This window comes from Podospora pseudopauciseta, chromosome 1, assembly GCF_035222475.1.
Source record: "Podospora pseudopauciseta strain CBS 411.78 chromosome 1, whole genome shotgun sequence".
Lineage (NCBI taxonomy): Eukaryota > Fungi > Ascomycota > Sordariomycetes > Sordariales > Podosporaceae > Podospora > Podospora pseudopauciseta.
In genome coordinates, this window is record NC_085892.1 from 5,625,879 (window position 1) to 5,651,447 (window position 25,569).

The following is a 25,569-nucleotide window of genomic DNA, read 5'->3' on the forward strand; positions in this document are numbered from 1 at the left end:
ACCACCAACATCTCAATCGACCCCTGAGGCAGACCCCACCAAAGTAAACAAAGCAGTATTCCACCACCCTGATCATCGCCTGCATGCATCAGGTGGCAAGGAAAACAGGCAATACCATAAGATCCAAGGTCAAAATGTTGGGCAGACGGAAAAAGAAACTACATATTTGGTAAATGACTGTCGTGCTATGTGATGTATACACCCTAAAATCCTCCTCAACACACCTCGGTCCCATCAACAACCCCCCTCCTTTCCCCAACTAAAAGACAATATCCAAAAAAAAAAAAAAAAAAAAAAAAAAAAAAAAAAAAAAAAAGACAACACAGAAATCATCAAACAAGAAGTCAACCACCCCCTTTTTCCCCATCCTATTACATACAAACACCCCCACCTCGCCTTACGCACCACTATCAATCTGCGGCACAACATTAAACCTCGTCCACCAATCCCACGCCTTGCAATTCCGCTCCACATCCCTCGGTATCCTCAGCCAGTCCACCTTTTTCGGTTCCACCACCAAGTTCGCCAGGAAGCCACCACTCGCGTGCCAGACGATGTGGCAGTGAAACGACCAGATGCCCGGGTTCCCGTCAAACTGCATGACGAGATGGCCGTTGCCCCGGACGATGTGGACGTCCCTCCTGTGGGGGTTGGAAGGGCGGGTGATGGTGCCGTCCCAGTCGCCTGGCCCTTCGTGCAGGATATAGGGGTTGTGGCCGTGGAGGTGCATTGGGTGACTTTGGGGAGAAATGTCAGCAACGGGGGAAAGGGGGGGGAGGAGGGAAGGAAGGACTTACGGTCCGGCGGAGCGGTTCCGCACAATGATCCGAACTGACGAGTTGCTGTAGTAGTTCACCACGTTCCACTCTCTCGGAAAGGTGAAATTTCCCTCGTTTGCGACAAGCAGGACAGGTTCGTTGTAGTGAGTCCTCATCGAGACGCCGTTGAACTTCCACAGCGTGACGTCGGACGCGTTCTTGAAGAGCTCGATTTCCATCGTCTGGGTGTATGTCGGTTTGGGGACGGCCATGGGGTACAGCGGTTCTGTCTTGGCCAGGTCTTCGTTTGTGCAGGAGGGGTCCTCGGGGATGTTCCACGCTTGGCTGGTGGGCGCCTTGTCTGTGTCTGCCTTGTCGTAATACACCGCTGCTACGGCGTTGGGTTGACGGTTGGGGGAGCAGTTGGTCAGGTTGGAACGCATCCAGAAAGCCGAGTCAGGTTTGCCGACATTGGCGGTCACGAGCACGTCGGTGCGTTGACCCACGCCGAGGATGACCATGTTGGTTTTGTATGGCTTGACAGGGGTGAAATCTTCTGCGATGACGGTGAAGGTGTGGCCGTCGATGGTGAAACGCTGGACGCCATCGCCACCGGTGTTGACCAGACGGAGACGGTGGGTCTTGCCGGTTTGGAACCTGAACTTGGAGATACCAGCGTTGTTGGTGCAGGGCGTCTTGTCCCCCGGGGCAACAGTTGAGCAGTCAAAGTTCATCTTGCCATTGATCAGATTGTTGTCTGACACCACACGAGGGCTGCCGTTGGGTTTGAGCATCTCTTCGACGATGTCATGGTATTCCTTGTGATACCAGTCTGTAAAAGAACACCACGGTTAGTGATTGTGCTGGGATATTTGACAGATGGAAGCATACCGCTCAGAAGAATGGGACCAAGATCAACGTCGTACTTGGCTTGAGTAGGACCATGAATGACCATCGGTCCAACAATACCACCAGCATATTGAGCAGAGTAATGAGCGTGATACCACGTCGAACCGTACAAGCTGGCAAGAAATTCGTATCGATAACTGGTTCCGGGAGGGATAGGACATTGCGAGATACCCGGTGCTCCATCTTCCCATGGGGTTTCTGTTTGCAGGAAGCCGTGCCAGTGAATAGCCGTGCCGTCTTCGGGGTTGGTGATGTTGTTCCTCACATTGACAACAATCATGTCACCCCAGTTTGCTTCGATCAAAGGCCCAGGAAAGGCACCATTGACAAGAAGAACTTCGCGTTCATATCCATCTGGGGCGATGAGCCCACGGCTGATTGTGAAGTCGTAGTATCTCGTCACGCCCGTGTGTGGGTTTTCGACATAAGGGTTGGTCCCCGAGTCTGTGAGCTTGCCCCATGGATAGCCGTCAGGAAGAGGGTTGTTGGTAAGCATGAAAGGAATCAGTGGGAATAATAACGTCCCAAGAAGAGAGGCGCTGCAGTTGTCATGTTAGCTTAACCCCTATTGCCCGTTGATTCTCATCCTGCTCACCCATTTGTCCTCTTCTGAGGTAACGCCGGTTTGGTATTAGAAAGAGCCAGGGCAGCAAAGTTGGCAAGCCCCTTGACTATGCCAATGACACCCATGGCGAGCAACTGAATGGGAGACGGAGAATGCACAAAGAGAAGCCCGACCCGGCGACAAGAGAATGACTGGAAAGGAAGTCACACCGCTGCTGAAGACTCGAGAGAAGGTTTCAACTGTCTGAGAGAGACATTGGATACTTAAACGGTCTCGAGGGCGTCCGTGAGCATGGGCCACAGAAAGGCCTTGAACTGTGAGACTTGGTCGTCGTGACGCCAATGGCGTCTCCCCCTGCGCGGCCACATGTCGTGAAGTTCACACGGCAGAAGAATAGCACAGTCATTGCCAACCCCGATCAACTCCGGTGTTGCCCTTCTGGTGGCTGCCCTGCTCTCCCGAGCCCCAATCCCTGCTCTGACGGGCGTCGCTGAACCGTCGACGAGGTGGGTTGGACAACGGACCTGAAAGAGGGCAACCAAGACAATGGACCTGAACTCAGTATTGATATCCCTTCGGGTGAGGGTTACCGCCCAGCCGGTGGTCGCATGCTGTGATCGGGGAGGAGTGCTTCGGCGATGTAGGGATGATGCCAAGCCATAAGGGGCTAGGGGGTTTGAGAGCAATGAGGGAGAGTTGAGAAAACGGGGGTCTCCGCCCCGCTGGGCTGATCGCACCGTCCGATCACCCGCATGCTGCAACGGGGGGGCCGGTGATCCCTTTGGTGGCGCGGGAAGAGCCCATGAGCTGAGTGCCAAGAGGCCTATCGCAGAGCCGCTCGCCTCTGCAAGGGCTTTGAGCAGGTCCGACCGCCAGGGCGATCATCATTGACAACCTCAGAATGTTTGTGACAGAGCTGCTGTGTCTTGGTGGACACGATAGATGTGAACAGATTCGATGCTGAAAAGGAAGTCAGCAGCATCATTCGTATCCGTTTTGGTCCACAGTCGTCCACCTTTCGAGGTCGCTCGCTCGGCGAGTTACACACTCCCCAATCTCCAGGGTTCGAATGCTTCCATGATTACAACAACCACCGTCGCGTAGAATTAACTTCTGGACGAGACCTTGGCTTCAAAACTTTCCGAGCTGGTTTTCTTTGCAAGTCCGTGCCAAGTTCAGGGTTTGGAAGAATTACCCGAGGGTTCGGCACTGGTGTATAGTAGGGCGCTGGGATGACGGCATGGATGGCTGAAATAGTGAGGAACAAGCAACTTCGAGATCATGTAGCGGCGAACCAAAGGGCACTGAGTGTTGCAATGATTGCCTCGTGCGGGCAGAGTTCCCGCTGGACGGGACGCTGCAGTGCAGCGTCCTTAAAGCGGAAGGCGTACATACCAAGAACGAAATCAATACACCAAGGCCTTGGAAGCACCACTGCCGCAGAACCAAGTATATCTTCGGCATGATAAGTGTTTCAGGAACTCCTAGAGAACATGGTAAACATCCGGTGGCTTCCTGGGTGGCTTTCAGGTCGTCTTGACGTCGCCATGTCGTTGGAACCACTAGCTGAAGAGGACACTTCGTGATGGTGGTTGCATATCTCATTCCATTAGTCCTTGTGAAAGCTTCGGCCGAGCTGTGGCTGCTCAAAAACTAGGGCTCGGACTTGGGGGGGAGGTCGGACACGGACTGAAGACCGCTTGTGGTGTCTCAGTCGCGACGTCCCACGGCCACCAGGATACCCTCATCTCCATCGTGCAGCCAGATATTCGTCTATGCGTCCATAGATGAATGGTTCGTTTTCCATGCAACACGGGCAGTTGCTTGCCTTGCTGTGCGAGTAGGTTATTCAGGCTGGCGTGGAAAGATGGACAGATCGATAGAGACTCCACGCAAGGCGTTGACGACGACCATGACAGGAACCAAGCGATTCTCAAAAAGGGGGTGCGTTCAGCTGCTGTCAACCATCGAGCTGCCTTAGTGTCTACAGGTGTCAGTTGCGTCTGCAGGCGGCGGCCTGCTTCGACGTGAAGAGACGACGGACGGCAGTTGACTGTCTGGGGGAGACGAGCCTATCGATTTTGGAGATCTTCCCTGCAGCAGCTAGCCTATGCTTCCCTCGGTAATTAGCAGTCCAGGGATGCAGGTTAAAATTGTCCGACAGACCAAGATACGGCGGTGCAACACAACAGGTCTCCTCCGTTCCGGGACGATTTCGAGTTTCTGGACTTTGCCCGCCCAACACTCCAAATCGCTGTTTCACACACTTCGTATTTCCGAGAAGAGAACAAAAGACCACGCGTAGAAAAAGAACAGCACCTCGATGGTAACACCACAAAAGTGCGGTCAAGTGTAAAGTGCGAAGGGACAGGTTCTCTGGCAGCATTCCTGAACAGTCGAAGAAAGTCAAGTGTGTGTAATTCTGCATCCTCGGGTCAGTCAATGCCGTCACCATCTCCTCACCTGCCAGCGCCCCTGACGAGGAGTTGGCCGAATCGTTGGTCGAGTGCAAAGAATTAATTTGGCCAGTGATAATCCGCAAAGTCTTGTGGCTCCAGAGATTTTGCTTTGATCCTGGCTAAGCTTGGTAATATTCTCAATATCAGAGTGCTTCCCAGCTGCACAGACATGGTGATGTATAGCACAATAGCCCGGGGGTGTCCACCCTCTCCAAACGCCTTCCCATCTCGCCCCACCGAGCGATCCATATATACAATGTGTCAATGACACGGACTTGGTGTTTTGTTTCGTTGTTTCTTGTTTCTTTAGTTGTCGTTGCTGCGGCGAACGGGTTGCTGATAAGGACGGAATGCGCCAGAGGTCATGATGATTGGGCGTCTTTGCGCGCGGAGGTAGGCCTCCTGAATGATGGGCGACGAATCCGACCGAATAACACTGCCGATCGACATGAAGAATCTGGGAGGCAAAGATGTGTTAACCACGATAATTCTCCAGACAGCAGCAAGACCGCAGCCTACCCGAATGTCGCGCCGGAACCCAGCATGTACTGGCCGAGTGTTCGCATGATGCCGTTTGGCCCTGCGCCATATCTGAAGATGTTGACGGTTCCTAGACTGAATTAGACATCATCTCAAAATGCTCAGTGGTCGAAGCGGCAGCGCATACCAAAGATGAAGCCGATGATGCAGCCGACCGCTGTGCAATGCGATGATTAGCGTTCTGAAGAGTGCTATTAAAAACAACTACTCGCCCAAGGCGGGAACTTACTGCCGCCCATCAACATTCCCATCTTGACTATTCCATCAAGTTAGCCTATAGCCCAATCCCATGTCCTTGTCGCTGCCCATCTCCGTGAGGGGTCCCGCGGGGTTGTTGGCATACACTTGTCGACGTTTGACTGTCCAACGCCATGCTGAGGAGGAGGGGGCATTTTGTGTTACTGGGGTGTTTAATCCGAGTCAACTGGTGGTTTCAAACGAGCTGCTGCTGTGCTAAAAGTCGAGACAGAAAACGGTCAAGATGCAGCGCAAGCACTGGTGGTCAGATGCGATATCGACAGTTGGAAGTTGCCGTGGGCAAAATGTGGGTGCACGGACGGGGATTGATGCTACTTAAGCCTTGCCGATGGAAAGCGGTCAGTTCTAGGCAAGTTGCAAAGTTACAATTATGACGGATTTCCCCGCTGATAGCTAACGTGGATAAATATTGATTAATCTGGGGGTAGCAGTGACGCTAGATGCTCCCTGCCATGTTATGTCATTGAACACATCGAATAGCTTGATGATGATATCTACAGATGTTTCTTCATCAGGGTATTGTTCAGAAGGGTAGAGAACGCAAATAACGTGATGGGCACAAAGCAAACGAGGAGCAGTCTTTATGTTCTCTCTCAAACTTCGAGGCGGCTTGAGGCGGGGGGAAACGGCATCAGACGCTCGGACCAGTTTCAACTCTTCTGTTGTGGCAGACAGTGGCTTGAGGTGCCCCCCTTCCAAACCAGTTCTCACGTGACATAGTAGTTCGTTCATGAGGGGCAGTCATGGTCACAAGTCCAAACTGCTATTAGCTCAAGTCAAGTCAGTTGGGATGACTGAGGGTCTGGAGAGGGAATCCAATAAGCTGTCAGCTGAAGCGTGTATAGGTACTAATAAATTAAGACGGACGGTGCTGAGCAAATGCCCATCAAAGCAGTCAAAGACGACTCCAGACAGAAAAGCCAAAGGTGGCTTGAAAAACAGGGGACGCGTGCGCGCAGACCACCCTGCGGCCCGCATTCTGCTCGCTAAGCGCCTCTCGAGGGCCAACGCCCAGGCCAGGAGAGACCTTGCCTCAAATTCTCAAGGTTGTCAACCTCACCTCCTGGCGCAGTCGCATTCCGAAATTGTGCTTGCCACCCCGAACCCACCGCGAAAACCGGCATCACTGCCAGCCTCGTTTCCCGTCTCGCTGCCCGTCTTTTGAATACGCTTTTCCATCGACTTACCGGGTGTGCGCGTCGGCTCTCGGCGCGATCCCATCTCCCGTCCCCAGACCCCCGACCGGGCCAGCACTTGCGCTTCGACGTCAGTGCTAATCTCGACAACTCCACACAACAAGGGCGGTTGCGACGACACCTCGCACCCTTTAGAGTGGGTCCGCTGCCAGAGATCAATCGCTCCTTCTTGTCGTCAACTCTGCTGAAGGCCGAAAGGGGCTTCTCATTCCAACTCGCCGGGGAGCTCGCCCGCGACAGCTCGCTGTCCTCCCCTCCCCCCCCCCTCGTCGTTACCCGCCAACCGCCCCGACCATCGCCCACGCCGTCCTCATGACGGCTGTTGCGAGTCCCCCTAGCTTTCCAAACCTCAACCGACCGGGATGGATGAATGGAGGCCAGCTTCTTAACACGATCAATTCGGAAGATGCCAGAGGAGTGAACATGCCCATGTCTCGCAAAACTCTGCCGCGATCAAACTCGTCGTCGTCGGTCTCGTCGACGTCTTCCAACGGGTCGACATCCACCGTGACTTCCAATGCCAGTTCTCAAATGAACGGCGGTTCTGTGTCTTCCGCCGGCGACACGGGTGCGTGGCCAAACGGTGCACCACGCAAGAGGCCCCAGCAAAAGGGCCCATGGCCAAATCCCAAAACCGAAGGAACAAACGAATTTGCCAGAACATCATCGGTTCGACCACCCATGGCGAACGGGGTCAACGGTGCATCATCACTACAGCCACCACAATCGATACTAGCAACACCACAGAATCAACTGATGGCTCCCAATGGACTCCCACGAGGCCCTGATGGTGCCGCTTCAGGCCGGCAACCTGTCCTTTACTTGCTTTCTCTCAACGGCAGCTTCGAACGCAAGACCATCTCGGTTCCCTATTACCCCGACACCCTGCGTATTGGACGGCAAACAAATAACAAGACGGTCCCAACACCTGTCAACGGATTCTTTGACAGCAAAGTGCTATCCCGACAACATGCCGAGATTTGGGCCGACCCCAGCGGCAAGATTTTTATTCGGGATGTCAAGTCCTCCAACGGTACATTTGTCAACGGGAGCCGGCTGTCGCCTGAAAATAGAGAATCCGAGCCGCACGAACTGCAAACAGCTGACCACCTTGAACTTGGTATTGACATTGTTAGCGAGGATCAAAAGACCGTCGTTCATCATAAAGTCGCCGCCAAGGTCGAGCATGCCGGATTCATATCGCCGGCCAATAATGTGATGGAAATGAGCTTTGGAGACCTGGACCCTTCCAACAATCCAATGATGCAGCTCAGTGGTGTTCCATTCCGAGGCCGACCAACAAATCAGTCAGCAATGGCAGGGAGTCGCGTATCTCCGAGTAACGCTGGAGTTGCAGGAAACCTAGCTCAACAGCGTCCATACCATTGGCAGAGTATCACCACAGAACATATAATCAAGAGGCTCCAGGCATGTTTGTTCCCGAGTTTGAGGGAAAGCTAATCATCGCTAACTTTTACTTGCAGACCGAGATTCGGAATGCGAGACAGCAACAAGCTGATATTGCTAGAACAGGCCAATTTCTCAACGCTCTACTTTCCAAGGACGATGTCAAGAACTTGGACAAACCTGAAGCGCCAGAAGCCCCCAAGAGTTTTGTCAACGGAAATGTCTCTTTCCGATCCGATGGCGGGAAAACAAGGTTTTCCGACCCGCCAGCGCCCCCCCCGTCACAACCACTTCCAGAGAAACCAGATGCCGCTCGCCCTGGATCTTCCGATGTTGCGTCGCTGAAGCGAGGCCCAACAGAGAAGCCCAAACTCGCAAACATCTCGCCCATTCTTCCTGATAACACCAACAGCCTCCGCATTTCGCAACTCACAGAACAGCTCAATAACGCCCAGAAGGCTCTTGACGAAACCAGCCAAAAAGCACGGAATTTGGAAGAAGAGTTGAACAGGGAGCGCGAGGCACGGTTACTGGTCGAGGGTCAGATGCAGAAGATGAACGAGGAGAGTACGCATGTGAAGGTCAATGGCTCTGCGGGCATTCCTCTTGTCAATGGTCATTCTGAACTCGACAAGGCCTTCAACCCCCCCACGGAAACCCAAACACCAGCCGAAGTTGACCCGGTGACCATCACCCCTGAACCAGGAAGTCACTCGCCGGTGGTCGATAAGACTGCGGCTATGGTAGCAGCATATCAGGCTCAAATCGATACGATGGCCCAGGAAATGGCCAAAATGAAGGAGCACATGGAGAGCTACCGCGCTCGGGCTGAGAAGGCCGAGGCTGATAGAGACGCTGGCAGCAAAACATTGGCAGAACTGGTCCTCCAGATTCGCCAACGCGACGAGGAGGATAAGAAGCGGGCAGCGGAGAAGCAGTCACGGTCACGGTCTAGGGAGGCTAGACGACGTGGCCGGAGCCAAAGCCTAAGGGCCGAGGAAAAGCTGGAGCACACTACCAACGGTAGCGCGACCAAACCCCACGCGCAGATCGACGGTGCGGCATCCGAAGCGGACGACGCTGAGGATATCTCGCCTGTATCGAGATCAGTCACAGTGAAGCCCAACTCGGTGGGCGCGTTGGCGGTGCAGGGTGATGGGCAGCGTCCTCTGGCGATAATACAAATACTACCGTACGCGACCGCGTTTGGGGTTGTGCTCTTTGGCATGGGGCTTATGGGGTACATCAACGATTGGCAGCTGCAGCCGCACCCAAACCGGTAGATCAGGTTTGGGAGATGGCGGCGGCGCTGAGTCACGACAAACAGTTTACAAACCAACTTGACGACCACCACCCAAGGACAACCAAAAAAGACATGATGATTATGAGTAAGAAAAGACAAATTTACAACCACAAGAACAACTTTTAATCGCCTCTCGCCCACCACGCCCTACGTACCTATTTTCTGAGTTTTTTTGGGGGAAGATGACGACGGAACGGAACTGGACTTCTTGAACCTTGGGTTTTCCTTTGTCACACAACAACATTTTTTTGGAACGTATAAACTGGTACTCTTCGCCTTTTTTATGGTTTTTTTTTAACGTAGCGTTTACACCGACACAAACACGCACTCTCAACAGCGGGTTCGCAGCCAATCAACTTCTCTTTTTTCTCTCTGTTATAACTGCTTTTTTCATGTTCTCCAATGAAAATCATTTTTATTCTGTACATGTAACAACCTTTGAATTCTAGGCGTCTCGATTTTCTCGGCTTGTTGCAAATCTATGTTCGGTGCTTCTCTTGGGGTGTTGTTGAATTTTGGGGATGGGTTGGGATTGTACGGAGGGATGTATGAGGGAATTGGTTGCTTGTTGAGCACTTGAAATTTGGAACTTTTTACTTGTTGAGCTTGTGTGGTTTGTATTTGGATGTGTAGCGGGGGAAAGGGATAATGCGGGTTATACTAGGACATGATGATTGGTTTGGGTTGGGTAGGGGTCTTTAACAAGAAAGGACTGGAATGGATGGTGTTATTCTCTGGAAGCTGTGTGTGATGCGTGTAAACGTACGGTTTGCGTATGGTATGTGATTATGAGTATGTGTAACTTACCTACCTTGCTGCTGGCGCTTGGCTGAGGGGGCAGTAGGATAAGGGGAATGGGAGCGGTGAATCATCTTTGAAAGGTTGTGTCTATCTGTCTTGATGTTTTGGTGATAAGTGACCATGTCAAGTAGCCTTGCCTCTGAGGGAATGGGACGGGGGCAACTCACCATATCTGCAATCACTCGTAACTATCCATCCGCAGGCGAATCGCTATAAACTGCAAACTTTTCTAAGGCGGCGGGAAAACATCTTTGTTATTGTGCAAATTGAAACAACAGCCATCAAACCCCCTCAAACGGGGTGTCGGAATTTTTAAGCAAACGAGATTAGCCATAGCACGCTGTGGCAATGATCCAACAAATCCTGTTGCAAGCTGAGCTTACTTGGAACCCCCAACTGGCTAATCTTGGGGTGTGTGTGTGTGGCGTGGCGGTCAAGGTTGCTGTGCAGTTTGAGAGTTTCGGCAAAGGCTCGGACCACTTGACTGACCATGAGAAACGTGGGGGACTTGGCGCGCTGGTAAATAAGTTTTTTGTTTTGGGTTAGATATGGCCGTTGTATTTAGCTTTAGACTTCATTAACCATGAGGCTGAGTTTATAGGTATGTTGGGTTGTTTTTTGGGAAAGGCTACCAACCTACGTATCTTGGCCGCAGACACACGAGTTTACGCGCATAATCTTGGTGCATATCGCAAGATGCCAACTTGTGTAGTAGCTCTTTCAAAGACATTCATTCTGAAGTCAGTAGATTGGCGAATGGTTTCGTCAGATATTCATTGTGGTATATCAACCGCGTAATAGTCTCACAACATATCCGTTGTGCTTTTTTTCTCTCTTAATATATTGTACACAGCTTGTTGAAGATGAGCGGCAAATCATCGCAGTATCTGAGAAATATCAAGGCCAAGGAAACTGGTTTTGCGGCATATGTGGGGGACGGCTGCCCTTTAGAGTTGATGATGGGGTTCAGGTTTGGTGACTCTGATATGGTGGCTTGTAAATATGCTTGTGCCCATTCACAACCCAAAAAGAAACGGCTGGGGAAAAAAAAGAAGGCATGTGTGATCTCGCGGTCTGCTCAGACGAGATGGTACTTACATATCCCCGTCACCGATCTCATCTACGTGTTGTCGTCACGCTCTGGCCCCGGCTGAGGAACAGGGTGGGCAATAAGCCAAGTAATTACTTACTTGACATGCAAGCCAAGTCAGACCCTAAGCTTGACTTAACTTAGCGTATTGCCTACCCTGCCGAGGAGGAGAAACTTTTCTTTGCTACCAGAGCATAGTGTCGTCTGTAGAGGTCATTTCGGTACTGTAATAATATATGTACTTGAAGAAAGCTAATTTGGTGCCGTTGGGGTGTGGTGTGGCAGTATCGTGAATCGTAATATATACAAGGTGTGACAAGGGCTGGGTATTAAGATTTGGAATAATAGTTCAATTCAGCTAATAATCTTTAATAGCCTCAGAGTCCTTAGTAAAAAACAAAAAAGAAGATCTAGGAATATAAATAGGTCCGACGGATATATAGATATTTATTACTATATAATCCGTACTCTATAACTTTAACGATTATTGAAACCTTTAATAACCACGAGGTACTTAATTACCTACTTTACTTCTAACTACTAACTCTCGACGTATAGGTAGATAGTAGTTGGGCCGTAGTGTGGCCGGTTGGCCAGTTAACGTGGAACACAAGGAGTGTCGTCGTACCGCGTCGAGTTGGTCGAATTCCAAACGCCTGTAACTCCTAAACACCAGTACCGAACTCCTAAACGCCTAGGCGGCTGTGGCTCCTAAATTTCTGTAACTCCCAAACACCTGAAACGCCGAGTACTGAAACCGGTAAGTGTCTTGTCTTCGGGCGGAAAGGTCCTCCGAAGCCAAGCGGAGCGTGACTGCTGAGTGGCCGAAACCTAGATAGGAAGCCATGTTAGTTCACATGCTGGTTGTGCAAGACTTTGAGATTGTCTGAGTAGACCGCTGGACCATGAGGCCTTATTTGTTGGTGGAGTACTCGGCCAGATTTGGACTGATAACCTGCCATTCTTGGAGGCCACAGAATGTGATAAGTGCGAGTTGGTTTAGGCCATATTTTTGAAGACTGAATACAATCGTATTGCGTCGTGTAGAATTGGCAAGTGAATGTAAAATGCGATCTTTTCTCGGCTATGGACTTGGTAAAATGATGTTGAAGGAGTGACGCGATCGATGCGTAATACTCGAACCTCCTGCCAAAACAGAAAACCTTGGTGTTGAGATCATGGGTGAAGCAGCAGAGCGCACGGTAGCTCTGCCCTAGAAAATCCATACCATTGTTTCTATCTCCAATGATTGCTGTATCACACATGTTTTTTCTGGTACCTGCAGAGTGCAGAGGATGGATAACGTCAAAAGTCGGAGCATGTGCTCCGTGTTGGAAGTCAACGATCGGAAAGCCTTCAATCGAAAAATTACAATCATGACTTTTCGACCATCCATCTGGTGCAACGCTCAAAACAATCAGTCGTTGTTGTTCAAACATAGAATGGACGTGATATCGTGTGGCTTGAGGATGTTGAATGGCTGCTGATCTTGGCTCAAGGCCCAGCTGGTGTGATGAGTAGTACCCGGGTAGGTTAGCTTTTTGGTACTTATCACAAAGCTGAAAATCTGCTGGGGATGAGGGATGGTTTGGTACCGAATCCGCCTTGGAAAGCAAGCTCGTGGATGGCGTAACAAAAAAAAAAAAAAAAAAACAAAAAAAAAAAAAAGGACCGCCTTGGGACTCTGGGGTGATTGGTGGCCAGGTTCAGAGAAGGGCGGACGGTTTATGGTGCGAAAGTGCTGGACAGAGTTTAGTATGGGGTGTGGTGGGAGAAGCTGAAGTTGTAATATTCATTGTTGACATCCGAGCCTAAGTACCTGTAGTGTCAAATTGTTAATGATAGGTAAATTGGATCGTTCTTCTTCCCATCGTGCCTTCCTCTTTCAGACCGGGGTCAGGCATCCATATCTATCACTCTCAGAAGGTACGGCTCAGCAAACTGTTGCCCACCATGTCACCCACCTTCTTCAATTCTCACTCAGAATGTATTTCTCACTTTGACCTTCACTCTTACCTCTCTCTGACCACTCAACTCATCATATCTCACCTCTCAGCCCTCACTCCTACGCAAGACACTTACTTCTCAAGCTCATATTTCCTCAATCTTCACTCACTCGCAAGACTCGCAACTTACACACACATTGTTTCACAACCAATCTGAGAATGGGCATTGTACTAGATCAACAAAATTGTTTATTCCCAAAAAAAAATGGTGTTCGAACATAAACACTTTTGAAACGCACTTTGAAGGGTTTTGGTTTTTTTTTTTTTGGTATTTTTGTGATTTTACGAGCTTTTTTTGTGATTTTCGCTTTTTCTCTACAAAACACCAGTTGACACACACAATCCGACAGATATCACCCCTTCAAACAAACAGGCACTGTATGTTGTTCTACACCAAAGTTCCTGTTTCCGACTCAGTCAAGATTGATCTTGAACCTACCCTGTTGCTCGTACCGCCTCTTGCACTCCCCGCACTTCACATGCACGCGGCAATGGGAGCGCTTGTGCTCGTGTCCGGAGTTGTAGCACTCGCAACCGCAGCACGTCCACACCCGTTTGTCCTGCGCCGCACCTTTGTTTTTCGTGTGCCTCTCGCCGAAGTTGTCCAGCCAGGCCTGGTCGGTGACAAAGTTCTCGAGTCGAATCTCGCCGTCGAGCCACTCCTTTTCCTGCTCGGCGCAAGCGCGGGCATGAGAGGTTTCGTGGTCGATTCTGGCTTGTTCGAAACGAGAATTGTACCAGTCGCGGCGGGCGTGGAGCTCAGCGAGCGAAGGCCCAATGATTTTTATGGTGGTTTTGCGGGGGGACGTGGGGGTGTCGGCCGTGGTGTCCCACGACTGTGTTGAGTTAGTACTCGGAAGGTTTTGTTGGCGTGGTGGAAAGATTCGCTCATTACCTGCTGCCAAAACTGTCCGTTTGGGAAAGCTAAGAGCAAGGAGGCTGCCGCCCTGATGGGAGTCAGGGGTAATGGTGGACTCGGAGGAGGGAGACTTGTCGGCGTTGGACGCTGGGAGGCCGTGGTGAATGACGGTAGAGCAAGAGCCCCCGTGGGAGGGGTCTGACTCCTCGTCAGACAGCCACAAAGAGTTGTTGGAAGCCATGTTTAAGTCTGCAAGATGGCGGAAGGGCGAGTTGTTAGTAGTGGTCGAAGAGTGCAGAAAAGAGTTTGAGGTACTGGGTCGAGGCGGAACTCGAAGATGTAGTCAGTTTGCTCTGCTTAAAACCTCCATTGGGGATGGGAGTTGCGTTACAAAATGAGTGTTGATATCTGAACATTGGTGTTGTTCTGTGCGCTCAGGAGCTGTTCTTCTGCGAACAATGAACAAAGAACCGACAATGTTGTTGTCACTGAAGCAGCTGTCATGTAAGCGTCCTGGATATCAACTCTTTTTTCAAACCATGCATTGTTTCCGAAAGTTAGAATTCATCACTCCAATCTTAACACTCACTTGCTGGGTCCCCTTGCCTAGGTGCAACTCATCGTGTGCACTCAAGAATTGAAACCCAGCTTTCAAACTAGCATCATGTTTTAGATATGGGAATTTGCTTTTGGAAATCAGATAGCCAATGTCTAAAAGATATATCCTGTCTTGATGCCACCTTGAGTCGATGCAACCGTCTTATGATGGATTTCGAGTGTGTAAGAATCAACTAAAATTGCGGTCAACGGTATAACGAGCGGTAGGAGACCAGTTGGGGTTTCATTAAGTAATATATACACTAGGTTTCTGGTGCGTATAGCTAGCTATTCTTTCCTCCACGAAGGGAATGATGTCTTGACATAGCCCCTGAACCCCTGAATCTTCAAGTACCACCGGGCTGGATAAACGCTGCAATCTTTCAGATTCATATCATAATGATACTGATAGACGAAGTCACAGTAAACAATGAACCAGAAACGAGGAAACCGGTGAGGAAGCTGGGCCAATGTCGGTTAAAATACAAGTGATGACTGCTGCCCAATGGTCCCGGCACCGGGCAAACCACCCCAAATCATACACGGGCATGTTTAACTAAGCCAAGCCAAACAGGCAACACACATCAAACGCTTTCCATCGTGCTTACTTAACCGACGTGCATATTAGTCAGGGTAGTAAGCCGGCTATAACAGTGGTCTATTGAGCCTCATCACGCAGGTCCTTACTGAGCACAGGGGGTGGATAGTCCTGATCAAAATGGGGCCCGCTCTTGGCCGTTCAATAAGGGGATAGTGAAGATGAGGCCCTGGTATGAGTGCTGTGTAGAGAAACGAGAACCAATCATTGCTCTACCATTATAGGAGCAATCGGGGCACGGTGGATACAGAAGACGCGTTCAATTCAATAAAGACTCCTGGCTTTCCATCCGATACATTATAGGAATGCTCGTTCATTAAGAGAGAGCGAGAACCAAAGTCGAAACTGTTCTGGTGGCCTCGTTTGTTCAACAAGGAGGGTGATTCTTGTGGGTGGATGTCTCTGTAAGCTGACGAGGAATGTTGAGTAATACTCCAGGACTGAAACTCCACTACACAACTGCGGTGAAGTAAGTGAAGTAAGATTTGGTTGTAACATTTCAAGACCTCCAAGACTGATACTCCACTCGAGGCTAAGGTATTCAACCCTTGGTAGCATCATCTGCTGTGGGTATCGAGATGGTCGCCGTCGAAGTCTTCGATATCTATAAGTACCTGCCTCTGGTCAGCATGTCGGGAAAATTAGAAGCATCATCCGCATCTCGACGCCAAACATTTTATCCATTTCTCCCTCCATAACAGCACCCCCCATCAAAATGGTTGCTCTCTCCCTCATCACTCTCGCCACGCTCCTGGGCTCTGCCCTGGCGAACCCTGTGCCGGTCCCATCTTTTGATGTTGAGATCCCGGCCGCCAATGCTTCCGAGGTGGACAAGCGCCAGGCTGCAGAGGGAGTCTACCTTTTGAACTGCGGCCCTCCCTCCAACCCGAATACATACCACCCTGTTGTTGTGAGTCTACTCCCGCCCCTGAACAATTGCGGCATCACAGAAAAGCTGACCAAGCCCTTTACCCAGTATTGCCCCGATATCTCCAACTGTGGCCGCATCCCCTCCAACAACAACCTCTGCTATGGCCCCACCAAGTGGGAGACTTCCACTGGCTCTTGCAGGTTCCCGACCGGCGTCACTTTCACCTGGAATATTGTGGCCAACGCCCAGGAGTTCCCCTACTTTGCCGTGGTTGGGTACGTAGTTTCTTTCCCAGAAAAGACTGCCAAACAGTTACTAATCCCTTGTTTCTAGGAGTGGGAACAATGGACGCCCGCGCCCTTTCACCATCCGCAAGGATAACCAGGGTGTGTTTTACAGGGATGGTCAGGGATACGACTGCAGAGCCATTTATGTTGCTGTGTAGGTTGTAGGAACTGTTTGTGGGCAGTAGGTAGATGCTTTGCTGGTTGCTGGTGAGGACTTCGTTCGTTTCTACTGGTTCCCACCAAAGTCAATATCAAAGCAAATACGTAGTTCAAATTGTGTGCTGTGCATCATGAAAGATCCAAGACACCTTTCCCACCCAAGCCTGCCAAGACACAGACCCCTGTCGCTCAGTCATCATTTTCTCTCCGCACCCTCGGCGCTCGAGTTTTATCTGATCATCTGATAAGATCATTGTTGAGCGAGCTGGCAACACCCCTCATTTCGCTCATCAACCATCATTCATTATTACCGTTCCACTACATCCGGATCCTTATTCTTATCATCGATCCATCTCTCCCCTCCTGTTGAAGGGAACGATGAGCCGCGCACAGCTCTGCGCACTCCCAGCGCAGCGGTTGTTGCCCGGTTTCATCCGCGCCATCGATTGCCAGGACGCGCTAGACGCCCTCGATGAAGGAACGGGCACCGGTGACCCTTTGGCAGGCCTGACACCAGAGCAACTAGAGTACATTCGACAGCTTATCATCGCCATCTATGAAGGGAGAGCGGTAGCTGCGAGTTATAATGTCTTTATTGTTTGTATAATCGCGGTGCTTGCAGTGTTGCACTGGCGGGAGCAGAAGCGAGACAAGCAAAAATGGACGGCTATTCAGCAAGTTTCATCAGGAAGAACAGCAACCGAAAACAGCCAGATTGATGGATCAGGGACTTCCACGCCTTCGTCATCATCCTCGACCACCATTTTTCCTCAGACAACCCACATTAAAAGCCCCGAAGACGAAGTAGACGTTGACCTCGAACGCCTTCCCCTATTAGCCAGTTCACAGCCAGCAAAGCACTTCCAACCCAACCGTGTCACCAACAGACTCAGATCATGGCTTCTCTACCAACCCCCACCAATTCCCATCATCAACCGTGTCCTCCCTTCCATCGGCACCACCCTCTTCATTCTCTCCTGGCTTGCCCTTAACATCTTCATTCAGTTCTACCGCCTCCCGATGAAATGGTCCTTCTTCTTCATTTTCGCCGACAAAGCTGGCTTCCTCTTCATCGTCAACCTCCCCTTACTCTATCTCCTGTCAGCCAAGAACCAACCTTTACGTCGGTTGACAGGCTACAGCTATGAAGCTCTCAACATCTTCCACCGCAGAGTGGGAGAATGGATGTGCTTCGTTGCCGTTGTCCACTTCATCAGCATGCTTCTATACCAGTTCGTTATCGCGGAAGACTGGCTTCTGGCCTCGCAGTCACCAAAGGCGTACTTTACCCACCCGCTCATCTTGTTCGGCATCGGCACTTTTGTCAGCTACGAACTGTTATTCTTCACCAGCTTGGGAAGCTTCAGACAGAGATGGTATGAGCTCTTCCTCGCTTCCCATGTCATTCTCCAGGTCGCAGCACTCGGGTTTCTCTGGGGACACTTTTACACCAGTCGACCCTACGTAATCATCGCTTTGGCTATTTTCCTCCTCGATAGGCTTGTGTGGAGGATGAGCATCAAGCGGGTCGCCATGGAAATGGATCTGACGGTGCTAGATGGGGAGACATACTTGGTGTCAGGTGATTGGGATGTTCACCCTGGGGCAAATGGTGTTTTGGCAGGTTGGGAGCCGACGGATCATGTCTTCTTGACGGTGCCAGCTTTGGGTCGGAGTCATGCGTTGCAGGCGCATCCTTTCACAATCGCCTCAGCTGCGCCTGGCAAGGGAGTGGAACGAGAAGAAGGGGGGAGACATGCCTGGTTCAGTCTCTTGATCAGAGCCCAGTTCGGGAACTTTCCCGGCGGGTTCACGAGGCAGTTGCTCGAGCACGCCAAGACGCACAAAAGGGTAGAGGTCCAGCTGGATGGGCCCTACGGCTCGCCGCATGTGTTGAGTATGTTGAGAGCGTCCAACCATGTGATACTGGTGGCAGGAGGTAGCGGGATCGCAGTGACGTTCCCGCTTGTGTGGGCGCTCCTTCACGAAGCAGCATCTCAGACAGACTCCGAGGAAGATGAAGATAAGCAAGTGCCGCCCTCGAGTAAACAGAAGAAGGCAAGAGGGAGAAAAGTCCATATGCTTTGGGTTACGCACTCGCACTGGCACCAGAAATGGATTCCGAAGGAGCAGCTCGACGACCTCGTCGCGCTGGGTTTGGATTTGGTCGTGCCTCCCCCAACCATGGACGCAGGCAGACCGGAAGTGCATGGGATTGTGGGTCAATGGATCCAGGAGGCTGAAGGCGATTCGAGCGTGCTCGTGTCTGGTCCCGATGGCTTGAACAGAGTTGTGAGAAACGTTGCGGCCGGGGCTGTCAGACAAGGGAAGAATGTCCGGATAGCAGTGGAGAAGTTTGGGTGGTGATATTTTGGCATGTGATGGAGCATCCACGGCGTTTTCGCTTTCATTTTTTGGATACTTACAGTTTCGAGACACACATTTGGACAAGAGAGAGCATACAAAGTTGAAGAGCATTGCTTTATTGTTGGCGATAGAAGCGAGGAGTTCACAGGCTCATGACCTTTATTACAGACAAACCCTTACGAAGATCCCTCAGACGTCTTCCACTCCCCCGTATCCTTCACACCCTGTGAAACATCCTGCACGCCCTTCTCAATACCGCCCGTGATGTTCTTGAGCCCATCGCCAATGGGCCGGCCAGTCTCTCCTGTGACAGAGTTGACAGTGTCGCCTAATCCGCGACCTGCCGAGCCGACGACGCCACCTGCTGTGTTGGCGATTCCGCCGAGGGTATTGCCAAGCGTAGAAGTGACTGTCTTACCGGCGCCGGAGATGCCACCTGTGATACCGCCGGCGGTGTGGTCGGCGGTCTTTTGGGTCTGGTCGGTGTTGAGGAGGTTGGACATGGTGGCGTTTTTTTTTTGTGGTGGGACTTTGGTTAAACTTTGGGTTTTGGGGTTTCTTAAACTGGCTGTGATGTTCTTGCCTGGTTTGAGTGAATTGTGATTGTTGCGAGATGTTTGTGGGTGTTTGATGCGGTTGAGGGTAAGCTTGCCACGAGCGACGTTAGACTGAGGTCATTCACGTCATTTTGTGTTCATCCCACCAAGGATGGGGTGTGACTTCATTGTTGGGCCATTGGGGTGTCAATATGAGCAGAAGTGATGAACGCAAAAGGGTTGAACGCGGTTGACCCTCGAGCGAGCCTCTTGATAGCCGGTGTATTTGCATATACCAGGGTGAGATTCACCACCAGCTTCCTCGAGTAGTACCTATTCAGACCAAGGTGAGATCAGCACAGGGGGTGAGGACCAGATCTCGAGGGTCCCCGTCGCACTTCTTTACAGTTCACTCTAGAGTACAAAGACCCTTTGGTACTCCCCACCGTGACCACAGTTCCGGATATCAAAGCGAGCCCAGTCTTGCATCGCTGCAAGCCATGTACCAGTCATCCGAGATCTCACTACCAAGGTCCGCAACCAGATAGCCTCACTTATATAAGATGTAAATAGGCTTTTATCTTCACTAAAATATCATGCTTTAGACCAAGCAGAAGTGGTTGATGAATACCAGCCCAGCTTAGCTTTTCGATGTTTAGAATCCTCCATCTCAACACCAAAGCCAACCCCTGTCTCTCCCAACCCAATTCCCCAGAGATGTTTCTTCAATTACATCTCCAGACTCGACAACAATGATACTAAAACAGACCTCCCTTCTCCTGTCGGTCCCCCAGACCGCTTCCCACTCCGATCCCGTCTCCCTTCCAAACCCCCCCTTGGGCTCTCTCGTCTTGGGGCCCTCCTGTCGCTGCCTAGCTTGTCAGCCTACACACTCTTTACAAAACATCACCGATTCAGGTCACTCTCTTTACCACCCGTCTCGACCCCGATGACCACCATTAAAATCCCTTGTTTTTAATTTGCTTCATTCGACTAATTACCTCTCACTCATTCAATCCGGTCGTCCCCAAAATGGCCCCCCTATCATTTGCCCTTCGAGCAGCTCTGCTCACTCTCTCCACCGTCGCCCTTCCCACCCTCACCCTCCCAGCCCCCATTGCCCAACGAGACGTAGCCCTCCATCGCTCCTCCCTAGACAGCACCTGGGACGACACCGACAGCTGGGAACTCCACGCAGGTTGGTTCTCCTACAACGAAGACGAAGACGATGACGATGATGAAGGGGACGAGTGGTGGGAAGTAAACAGTTGGGAGGAGGATGAGGAGGAGGATGACGACGACGACAGCTACGATTACAGCTGCGAGTATGATGTTGAAGACCACGACTGCGAAGAATACCCCGACTACGACGAGGGGTGTGAATGGGACGAGAACGACGAAAGCGACTGGGAAAGTGACGACGATGACGACGACGATCCCACCTGGGAGGATTACTCCCTCGCTAATCTAGCAATCCAGTGGGTTCCCCCGTGTTCCCGCCACCCCCCCCTCCCCATCCATGTTTGACATAATTGTCTCCCCCAGCTCCCCACATCAAACCCTCCACTCCGGAATCGGCACAGTCTACACCCAAGACGGCCGCGTCGGCTCCTGCGGCACCTCCCACGACGACTCCGCCTTCGTCGTCGCCCTCGGAAACGACTGGATGCACCACCGGTACCAGGCCTCCGAGTGCGGCCGCCAGATCCAGGTCACCAACAAGGGGTCGCGTCACCACGTCGGCGGCGAGGGTAACACCATCACCGTCACCGTCCAGGACACCTGCGCCAGCTGCGACGCCGGCCACGTCGACTTTAGCCATGCCGCGTGGGACGCGCTGACAGACGGGAGCCCGCCCGGGCAGGTTGATCTTGAGTGGTGAGTTTTTTTGCTCTCGGTGATGATGGAATGGGGCATGCTGACAGGAATTTAGGACTTGGCTGTAAGAGTAAATGTAGAACATAAAAAAGAGGAGGACTGTGCTTACTGTTATGGGTTTTATATAAACGCATATGAGCCTGAACAGAGAGTAGATTCTGTGCTTGCCGCTGGTATTTGTTCCAAGCACGTTAAAAAACAATGCATTTACAATCCTGTCGACCATCAAAATCACCAAAAGAAAAGGCAAGCGCTTCTATTCCATTTGATGCCTGTTGTCTATCAATGACCATAACCTCCCCCTCTTTGTCCATGTGTATAACCCAGTGCCCTTCACCAACGATGTAACCATGGAAAAAAACATCACCTTCCCCAACGCCAATAACTCCCAAAAGAAAAAGCAAGCGTCAACCATCCCGTTAAAGACTTGTCAAAAAAAAAGGGTATCTCGCTCTATCCACCCATCAATATCCTCCGCTGTATGCCACTGGCCCCCAATCGAATCTACCACAGTCAGAAAAATTAAAAAGACATCACTGCCAATCCAAACTCCCCGCCTGCCACCCCATCTTCTCATTCCTCCTCGAGGCCGTCTCCCTGCTCTCCTCCTTGGCCATGCTGGCCTTGATGATCATGCACTGCTGGCACCGCTGCGCCTTGTTCGACTTGCCCGTCCGCCCGACGTCCACCGCGCCGCAGTACTTGTGTGTGATCTCGTCATCCCAGTTCTGCGGCTTTTGACCCGCCACCTTGGTCTTGGAGTCGTAGGATTTGCCCATTTTGTTCTGTTTCGATCCCGCGGAAAGAGGGAGGGAGGGGGTTCTTTGTTGAGATAGGGGTTGCTATGGTGGTGGCCCCAGTAAGGTAGGCGGGTTTGGGGCTCGCTGGGCTGTTGGGGAAAGGATGATATTCGAGGAAGTCGCAGGTAGAACGATGACGATGTTTTCTTCCAGTCCACCGAGGTATGTAAATAGTCTGTGTGAGATCGTGTAGGTGTTGCTGTGAAAGCGTGGTGTTGTCGAGGAAAGATGGTCAAAAGGAGGTCTGAATAAACAGGTGACGGCTGATAAATATAGAACCAGAAAGACCAGAAAAATCCTTCCTTTTTTGTGCGCCCGCTCGGTGTGTGCGCCTGCCACTCTGCCCAAAAGAGCCGAGTTGTGTCTGTGTGGTTGCTCCCGGTGTGGTGTGACAAAGGCGAGCACCTGCCACGTTTATGACGTCATGCTGCTCCAAGGAAGGCACTTTCAGGGTCCGGGCCAAGCAATTCGGGGTTAGGGGTAGAGGTGACTCGATTCGCCACTGCCTGTTTCTCGGTGTCACCGTTCGGCATGTCATGAGGCTTCAGTCCACCTGACCCATTGAGTGTGGGATGGCAGCAGGTAACAGAAATGGTTTGACATGAACAATGGCAAAAACACGGCTGTAGTAGACAGTCTACTACACAGAATAAAAAATATGCAAAAGTGAAGGTGAATTGGGGCCACCCGGGGATTGAACCCGGGACCTCTCGCAAGCAATGCTTTAGGGTGTACCCTAAGCGAGAATCATACCACTAGACCAGCGGCCCTTTCTAATTCGATAACGCTGATCTCCAGAAATTCGTCTTATGTCGCTAGAAAGAATTTGCAACCTGTGTAACCATCTATTGGAATGCCGTGTTAGGGGAGTACTTTGAGGGATAAGGAGGAAGCATGATGAAGATAATAGTATCGTTTGATGAAATTCTGACATTTGAAGAAAATGTACCTAGCATGTCAATGCAACGGTGGTTCCCCGAGAAGTAAGTCAAGATGGTTCAAGATAACAACGCGAAAAGTCAGGCCTCTGTTCACCTTCATTCTACAACGGTGCACCAAGAGATTGACAACTATCACATAGCAAAATTGAACGTTGAAATGTCATGAGCCAAGTCGTATCCATTGAGGAATATTCACAAAACCCAAACTACCACTCGCAACCTCACCCCCAACTCCCATACCGATTGAAATTCACCAAAAAGCTTCTTCCTATCAACCTCCCCATTCCCTCCCCAAATTCTTGAACACTGGCAGTCCACAGAGCCACCTACCCTTAAAACCCCTTAGGCACGGCCACTAAGACGCTGAAGGGCGTCAAGCAAAGCCCGGCAAGTAGTCCCGGCACCGCAGGCGCCACCGGCGGCTCCAGTTCCAGCACCAGCCTCAGCTCCAACGCCTGCACCAGCACCGCCAGCAGCAGCGTTATCAGGAACAAAGATGCCCCACTCGCCAACCAAGCTATCAACAGTAAGAGTAAGCTCATTCTCCTCGAGCTCAAACTCCAATTCGCCGACACCAGCACCAATGACGAATCCATTGGCCTCGGGGCAGAAGCGACCAATCTGACCAGCGCTGATATCAAGCGTGTTGTCAGCAGTAAGAATGTAATCAATCTTCTGCAGCGTCAGCCCATCAGTGCCGCCACCAGCGATGGCGACCTTGTACGAGACTGGCTCGAGGGCCTTGAAGCCGGGGGGAGGCGCGGCAGGGGACTTGTTCTCGGTTACGATCATGGATCTGCCTTCTTGATTTTGGAATTCGACCTCGAAGACGCCGTTGGTCTGGGAGTTGTTAGTTTTGGTTCTGCTAGGGTCGTCATTCGGGGGGAAGGGGGATGCTTACGCCAGCAGGGAAGAGAGTATCGGTTTTGATGTTGCCACCGCCTAGTTCGACCGCCTCGCCGAACTGGGCCTCTTGCTCAACCTCGTTCTCTTCGCCTTCCTCACCGCCTTCGCCACCGCCGGCGGTGGGAGGTGGGGTAGCAGGGACAGCTGTGGCTGTTGGAGCGGCGGTGGCAGAGACGATGGCGGAGGAAGAGACACGGGAAGCATTTCTTCCACGACGGTCAGCCGCGGAAACACCACCGTGGTTTTCACCGTTGTGAGGGGCCGGGAGGGCAGAGGCAGAGAGGGCCAGGATGGCGGAGAAGAGAGCGTAGGACAGCTTCATCTGGAGGCTTTGTTGGGTGTGTGTTGTCTTGTTGTTTATGGAAAAGAAAGAAGACGTCAAGGAATGTGATCGTAGTTGCGAAGCTCGTAAGTTTTAATGAATGAATGGACCAGCCAACCAAGAAATGAAGTTGTGAGGAAAAGAGGGAAGAAAGAAGGTCGGGTTGGGGAATGGAACAACTGCTGGTGAAGCTGATGATGAAAGGAATGTCCAGATGAAAGCCCGGTATCATGGTGGCCATACAGGCGTACTTATATTGATCCTCCCTCATGACCGAACAAGTTCCTATCGGGAAAATCTCATTAAGAGCTAAGCTGATCGAAACATCGCCAAGGGATTGACCAGATGACTTCACTGAGGAGTGATGGTTTGGCCTGCTGTCAACTGGGTTGGAGGGGTCAGTCGTGCAAGTTCAACCGAAGAAAGGGGCGGCCGCACTGCCCGGAGGCCCGCGAATGCGGAAAGATGCATGCTGGGAAAAGGGCCAAGACTCGCTCTATATGAGCAATGGACGTTTGGCGTAACATGGAGGCACTGGAAAACGAATAAGCTTTGTCACCACTCCACATGACAGAGGTCTTGAGATGAGGCTGCCACGGTGTAATTCGCTGGTGCTGCCAAAAGCTGACCTGCAGGCAGCATGTTTAGGCTCGACTTGCCTTGGATGATGTTGCCGACCAGGGGTCGAGCTGGGGTCAACTCCACAGATCTGATACCAAGGGCGATCCACCCACACCTTTCCTCGGCGTTTTACATTGGCGCTCCTGGGCACTCCTTGGCTTTCTGAGACTCTGGTGCGGAAGAGATCCCTATCTGGGAGCGGTCAGTCAAGTGAGAGTGGTGGTGGGAGAGCTTCAGTGGTCATCTGATCCATCCGAGTTAAATTCAGCATAAGCGCTGTCTCCCTTTAAACGTGCTGCACACCCGACGTACGGGAACGCGAAGCCAAAGAAAGGACCCATCGGCGTCTGTTGCTCAAGGAAAAGAGGTCAGAATGAAGCAGCTACCCTGTATTAGTGGCAATGCCCCCGGAAACGCCATACATGGCCTGATAACTGTCCAGATTAGCTAATAATGCCAATAATGTTTCGAGTACACAGCCCCATCGGTTTGGGATCACACTGGTTGATGTGGGCATCTTGGGAGACGAGAGTGG

General features: G+C 51.4%; 11 protein-coding genes and 1 non-coding gene across 12 annotated transcripts; 5 read left to right on the plus strand and 7 right to left on the minus strand.

The window, feature by feature from the left end:
- Positions 1 to 137: 137 nt before the first annotated feature.
- Positions 138 to 2,357, minus strand: QC763_115470 (uncharacterized protein; the record flags this gene model as incomplete). The annotated part of the gene is made up of 5 exons (XM_062908122.1): positions 138 to 286; positions 315 to 737; positions 798 to 1,590; positions 1,650 to 2,206; positions 2,263 to 2,357. 4 exons carry the CDS (start codon positions 2,355 to 2,357, stop codon positions 398 to 400), a joined length of 1,785 nt encoding a protein of 594 aa, XP_062771163.1. The 3' UTR covers positions 138 to 286; positions 315 to 397.
- A 2,640-nt stretch (positions 2,358 to 4,997) lies between these two features.
- On the minus strand, positions 4,998 to 6,377 carry MGR2 (subunit of TIM23 translocase complex; the record flags this gene model as incomplete). Its single annotated transcript, XM_062908123.1, has 5 exons — positions 5,575 to 6,377; positions 5,461 to 5,487; positions 5,359 to 5,388; positions 5,211 to 5,301; positions 4,998 to 5,148 (listed from the first exon to the last, which is right to left on the minus strand). Exons 1-5 carry the CDS (start codon positions 5,621 to 5,623, stop codon positions 4,998 to 5,000), a joined length of 348 nt encoding a protein of 115 aa, XP_062771164.1. The 5' UTR covers positions 5,624 to 6,377.
- Positions 6,378 to 6,997: 620 nt separating this feature from the next.
- QC763_115490 (uncharacterized protein) lies at positions 6,998 to 9,375 on the plus strand (the record flags this gene model as incomplete). The annotated part of the gene is made up of 2 exons (XM_062908124.1): positions 6,998 to 8,113; positions 8,170 to 9,375. The coding sequence occupies 2 exons, from the start codon at positions 6,998 to 7,000 to the stop codon at positions 9,373 to 9,375; spliced, it is 2,322 nt and encodes a 773-aa protein (XP_062771165.1).
- A 4,330-nt stretch (positions 9,376 to 13,705) lies between these two features.
- Positions 13,706 to 14,392, minus strand: QC763_115495 (uncharacterized protein; the record flags this gene model as incomplete). The annotated part of the gene is made up of 1 exon (XM_062908125.1): positions 13,706 to 14,392. The coding sequence occupies one exon, from the start codon at positions 14,390 to 14,392 to the stop codon at positions 13,706 to 13,708; it is 687 nt and encodes a 228-aa protein (XP_062771166.1).
- Positions 14,393 to 16,015: 1,623 nt separating this feature from the next.
- On the plus strand, positions 16,016 to 16,824 carry QC763_115500 (uncharacterized protein). Its single transcript, XM_062908126.1, has 3 exons — positions 16,016 to 16,256; positions 16,323 to 16,492; positions 16,551 to 16,824. Exons 1-3 carry the CDS (start codon positions 16,062 to 16,064, stop codon positions 16,660 to 16,662), a joined length of 477 nt encoding a protein of 158 aa, XP_062771167.1. The 5' UTR covers positions 16,016 to 16,061; the 3' UTR covers positions 16,663 to 16,824.
- A 217-nt stretch (positions 16,825 to 17,041) lies between these two features.
- Positions 17,042 to 19,030, plus strand: QC763_115510 (uncharacterized protein; the record flags this gene model as incomplete). Its single annotated transcript, XM_062908127.1, has 1 exon — positions 17,042 to 19,030. The coding sequence occupies one exon, from the start codon at positions 17,042 to 17,044 to the stop codon at positions 19,028 to 19,030; it is 1,989 nt and encodes a 662-aa protein (XP_062771168.1).
- A 176-nt stretch (positions 19,031 to 19,206) lies between these two features.
- Positions 19,207 to 19,533, minus strand: QC763_115520 (uncharacterized protein; the record flags this gene model as incomplete). The annotated part of the gene is made up of 1 exon (XM_062908128.1): positions 19,207 to 19,533. One exon carries the CDS (start codon positions 19,531 to 19,533, stop codon positions 19,207 to 19,209), a length of 327 nt encoding a protein of 108 aa, XP_062771169.1.
- A 1,552-nt stretch (positions 19,534 to 21,085) lies between these two features.
- Positions 21,086 to 22,458, plus strand: QC763_115525 (uncharacterized protein; the record flags this gene model as incomplete). The annotated part of the gene is made up of 2 exons (XM_062908129.1): positions 21,086 to 21,444; positions 21,500 to 22,458. 2 exons carry the CDS (start codon positions 21,086 to 21,088, stop codon positions 21,510 to 21,512), a joined length of 372 nt encoding a protein of 123 aa, XP_062771170.1. The 3' UTR covers positions 21,513 to 22,458.
- On the minus strand, positions 21,978 to 22,223 carry QC763_115530 (uncharacterized protein; the record flags this gene model as incomplete). Its single annotated transcript, XM_062908130.1, has 1 exon — positions 21,978 to 22,223. One exon carries the CDS (start codon positions 22,221 to 22,223, stop codon positions 21,978 to 21,980), a length of 246 nt encoding a protein of 81 aa, XP_062771171.1.
- A 465-nt stretch (positions 22,459 to 22,923) lies between the features above and the next one.
- On the plus strand, positions 22,924 to 23,014 carry QC763_0018250. The gene has a single exon. It is a non-coding gene; the product is annotated as a tRNA-Pro (tRNA).
- A 332-nt stretch (positions 23,015 to 23,346) lies between these two features.
- Positions 23,347 to 24,413, minus strand: QC763_115540 (uncharacterized protein; the record flags this gene model as incomplete). Its single annotated transcript, XM_062908131.1, has 2 exons — positions 23,347 to 24,025; positions 24,087 to 24,413. 2 exons carry the CDS (start codon positions 24,411 to 24,413, stop codon positions 23,528 to 23,530), a joined length of 825 nt encoding a protein of 274 aa, XP_062771172.1. The 3' UTR covers positions 23,347 to 23,527.
- A 351-nt stretch (positions 24,414 to 24,764) lies between these two features.
- Positions 24,765 to 25,454, minus strand: QC763_115545 (uncharacterized protein; the record flags this gene model as incomplete). Its single annotated transcript, XM_062908132.1, has 3 exons — positions 24,765 to 24,947; positions 25,069 to 25,226; positions 25,421 to 25,454. The coding sequence occupies 3 exons, from the start codon at positions 25,452 to 25,454 to the stop codon at positions 24,765 to 24,767; spliced, it is 375 nt and encodes a 124-aa protein (XP_062771173.1).
- Positions 25,455 to 25,569: the final 115 nt, after the last annotated feature.

Excerpts from the sequence above, each read along its gene's own strand:
- QC763_115500 (XM_062908126.1), top strand. The coding sequence starts at position 16,062 with ATGGTTGCTCTCTCCCTCATCACTCTCGCCACGCTCCTGGGCTCTGCC. Across the intron at positions 16,257-16,322 it reads ATACATACCACCCTGTTGTT|TATTGCCCCGATATCTCCAA; the intron begins GTGAGTCTACTC and ends CCCTTTACCCAG. Across the intron at positions 16,493-16,550 it reads CCCTACTTTGCCGTGGTTGG|GAGTGGGAACAATGGACGCC; the intron begins GTACGTAGTTTC and ends CCTTGTTTCTAG.